General features: G+C 30.1%; 1 protein-coding gene across 1 annotated transcript in view; it reads right to left on the bottom strand.

The window, feature by feature from the left end:
• Positions 1-2465, bottom strand: part of LOC107610614 (sesquiterpene synthase) — a 3941-nt gene extending 1476 nt beyond the window's left edge. Inside the window, exons 1-5 of the mRNA XM_021108140.1 lie at positions 2299-2465; positions 1727-2006; positions 1240-1615; positions 328-553; positions 97-261 (exon numbers count right to left, since the gene is read on the bottom strand). Of these exons, the coding sequence (XP_020963799.1) occupies positions 97-261; positions 328-553; positions 1240-1615; positions 1727-2006; positions 2299-2400 (1149 nt within the window). The 5' untranslated portion in view covers positions 2401-2465. The remainder of the gene's footprint in view (positions 1-96; positions 262-327; positions 554-1239; positions 1616-1726; positions 2007-2298) is intronic.

Raw genomic sequence — 3469 nt, 5'->3', positions numbered from 1 at the left:
TATTATTAGTCCTCTACATTTATTAATAAATAAACTAATTAATTCTATTAATTATTTGAAATTGAATGAAACAAATTTGTTAAAAATGATCTCCACCTTATGTGACGCCAAGTCATTTGCGAGTCTGACCATTAGTGAAACAGCATTTATGATTTTAGGAAAACCGATGAAATTCCAATCAAGCATCTCTTTAGTAGCAAAGTCTTCCATAACGATAAAGGTTGCTAGCATAAGAGGGTATACACTCGTTTGAACTCCGATAAACAATATTTTCATTTTCAAATTGAGATAAATAATATAAAATTGGTGGTTAAAGATTAGAGATCAAATCAACCTTTTGATTGCCTCAGTCAAGAGCTGAAGCTCTTCAAATGTGCCGAAGGCATCATAAGTATCATCAAGAAGACATATACATGCAAGCAGTTTGCCTAATATCAATCTCCAAGTACTATATTTTGGCTCAGAAGACATGGTTAGTGGCCAAAAGAATGTCTCAACCACCCTATCTCTAGCATAACTAACCTTTGTTGCAAAGCCTAATTTTTTGCACCACCTGAATGAAATAATAATACCAATACAAGTCAATACACCAATAAGGAAAAGTATTGGTAGCCGACCATTTTTAGCCAACAAAGTAACAAAAAATTTACAGGAAAAAAAAACATCTAAAATTAGAAATAATAAAAACATTCAAAATTTAAATAAAAAATCTAGAATTTAGTGTTTAGAATTTAAGATTTAGTTTTAGTATTTATAGTTTAAGATCTAATATCTAGAATTTAGGATTTAGAGATTAGAATTTAAGATTTGAGATTTATCATTTATGATTTAAAATTTGGAATTTAGAATTTTAAAAAAATGATGGTAGATTGCCAAAGGTCGCCGCGAAGACGATGGCGAGTGGTGGTGGTAGATGGCCTGTAGTGGTATATGAAATTTGAGATGTTGGAAGGAAGAAGGAAAAAAGATGATAAAACAGTCACTTCAAAAAAAATTATAAATGGGTATTAATTTTTTTTGGATTATTGGCTGATGTTGACTATTTTTCTATTGGTTGTCTAGTGTAGTTGTTTTGATTTTTTTTCCTTTAATTTTCTATTGAGAGGTTTTAACGAAGCTCTATCCAAATATATCGAGTATTAAAAATACTTATTCACTTTGACTTGAGTTATATATATATATCAACTATAACAGAATATAGATATTATTACCAATTTTGCGAGTGATAATACGACTCACCTAGTGATATTACCAATTTCTTTTTTATGTAGGCTTTGTAGCATATTGAAATCTAATTTTGCAAGAGATAGAAGAACTTTGTTATGGGAAGGATTTTCTTTGTAAAATGACATATATGATCTTGCTCGTATCCTTGAAACTGTCTTGTGAAGAGGCAGCCTTAAGCTTCGATTGATTTGGTCTCCAAGACATGGACTCAATTGATTGATGAAGGACTTAAGTTTATTGTATGTGAATTTATGTGCTTCCTCTAATATATCTTCTCCATGAATCCTTAATTGTGCAGCTTCATACAAGCTCCATATTTCTTCAACATTTTGAACAACATTTATTTCATTGAAGTCTCCCTTGATATTCTTGAATTTGATGAAAACATCTGTATAATTCACATATATACTAACTAATATGAATGCATATATAACTAATTGGCATGAATTTTAATTTCTTGGTAATGTAATTATATTATTTATAACAGAATTTTACATACCTGATGAAATATGATATCCATTTTGTCTGAACAAACGAAAGAGTAAGGCAATAAAGTGAAGGTCATAATCTTCTATAAGAAGACTATTGTTGGTAAAATTATTGTAGATTTCTTCCAAAGCTTTATCAACTTCACGTTCAAAATGATAAGATATACTCAAACGTTGAATTGAGTCAATTAAACTTAATTTCTGTAAAATGTTATTGTCATTCGAAGACAAATACAGCTTTACTTTTTCTTTGTGTATTTGGACCTCTTGTTTCATAGTTTCATTGACTTCCTGCAAATAATTCGAGGAATGAAATTTTTGTGGAACATTAAACTTTTGTAATTAGGTTAACGAAAATATTTGATAAAAAAAATGTAACAAAAAATAATCAAAATTTATCTTAATATAAAAACTTAAAAGAGCAAAAAAAATAGTCTCTATACTATATAACCTTAATTGTCCCTTATGTTTGGGTGTTAATATTATGAAATTTTTATGTAGCATTTAATCTTTTTTTTAAGAAAAAAGAATTTCTTGTTCTTCTGCCTCAAATATATAGACGACGAAGTGATAAATAACGTACCAATGATTGTGAATCAGCATATTGAATGAAAATATCCTGCCAAATGTTAGGAGCAAAATTTGCACAAGGTCGCTTCAACTCAGAAGATGGTGCAAGAGACATTGTTGTTGGCTTTGACTTAGATACGGTAAAGGAAATTAATATAAGGTCTTAAAGATCAATGGTACAAGAAACATTGTTTGTGTCATACATATATAGATATAAAAGTATGATTCATTCAATGGGAGTTGGCAAGCCCCTAGTTGACTTAGCAGGGTAGAAATCTATATATTTAAAACAAAAATTACAAGATGTATTATATGAGAAGAAAAAATATGGAGAACTAAATTTTACTTAGTCAATATTAGATAATTTTAATATTTAAGTTTATAATTTAGAATTGAATGTTAACATTTTTATGATTTAGAATATAAATTTTATATAAAAAAATAATTTTAAAAAAATTTGACTAATATTAATTAATTAAAAAAAGTTCATTATTTAATATATATTATTCGTATTTTTAGATTATTTTATAACCAACTCAATTACTTTTATATATTGTTAAATTTCTGAGAGAAGAGCAGAATAAAAAGATAATATTATATGTGAAGTTGTTGTTACATGATATAAGAGTCACTTTATTTATAGGGATATTACTCACTAATCACATAAATATCCATCTATTAATTATTAGCTATTATTAACTTAACTCCCAACTACTAACAATTCTAATAATATTTTAATATGCCCGCAAACTGGTAGATGGAAGATGTCAATAATCTCCAATTTAGATAAATTTCGATGAGATGGTTGAAGAAGAGGTGTGCAGCGTGATAACGCAGAGGAAGAAGCCTATGGCCCGAGAACGCAGAGGAAGACAAATGAAGAGAGAAGTGTGGCGTGGGCCGCGATTCTGGTCATGACGAGAAGGAGGAACAGGGCTCTGCTCTAGTTAGGGGAAGATGTGAAAGGCATGCGGTAATGCAGAGGAGACGATGTGTGCAGCGCGGTGACGCAGAAGAAGAAAGAAGACACGTGTGTTGCGGGTTGACAATTCTGGTCATGATGGAAAGGAGGAACAAGACTACTACTCTGGTTCTGTATTTGAGAGTGAGATAGGAGTGAGATAACCAGAGAGGAGTAGAAAGAAAAAGAAGAGAAGAAGAAAGGCCAGGGGACGTCAACGACG

This window comes from Arachis ipaensis, chromosome B08, assembly GCF_000816755.2.
Source record: "Arachis ipaensis cultivar K30076 chromosome B08, Araip1.1, whole genome shotgun sequence".
Classification (NCBI taxonomy): Eukaryota; Viridiplantae; Streptophyta; class Magnoliopsida; order Fabales; family Fabaceae; genus Arachis; species Arachis ipaensis.
This window is presented reverse-complemented; position numbering and strand designations above follow the sequence as displayed.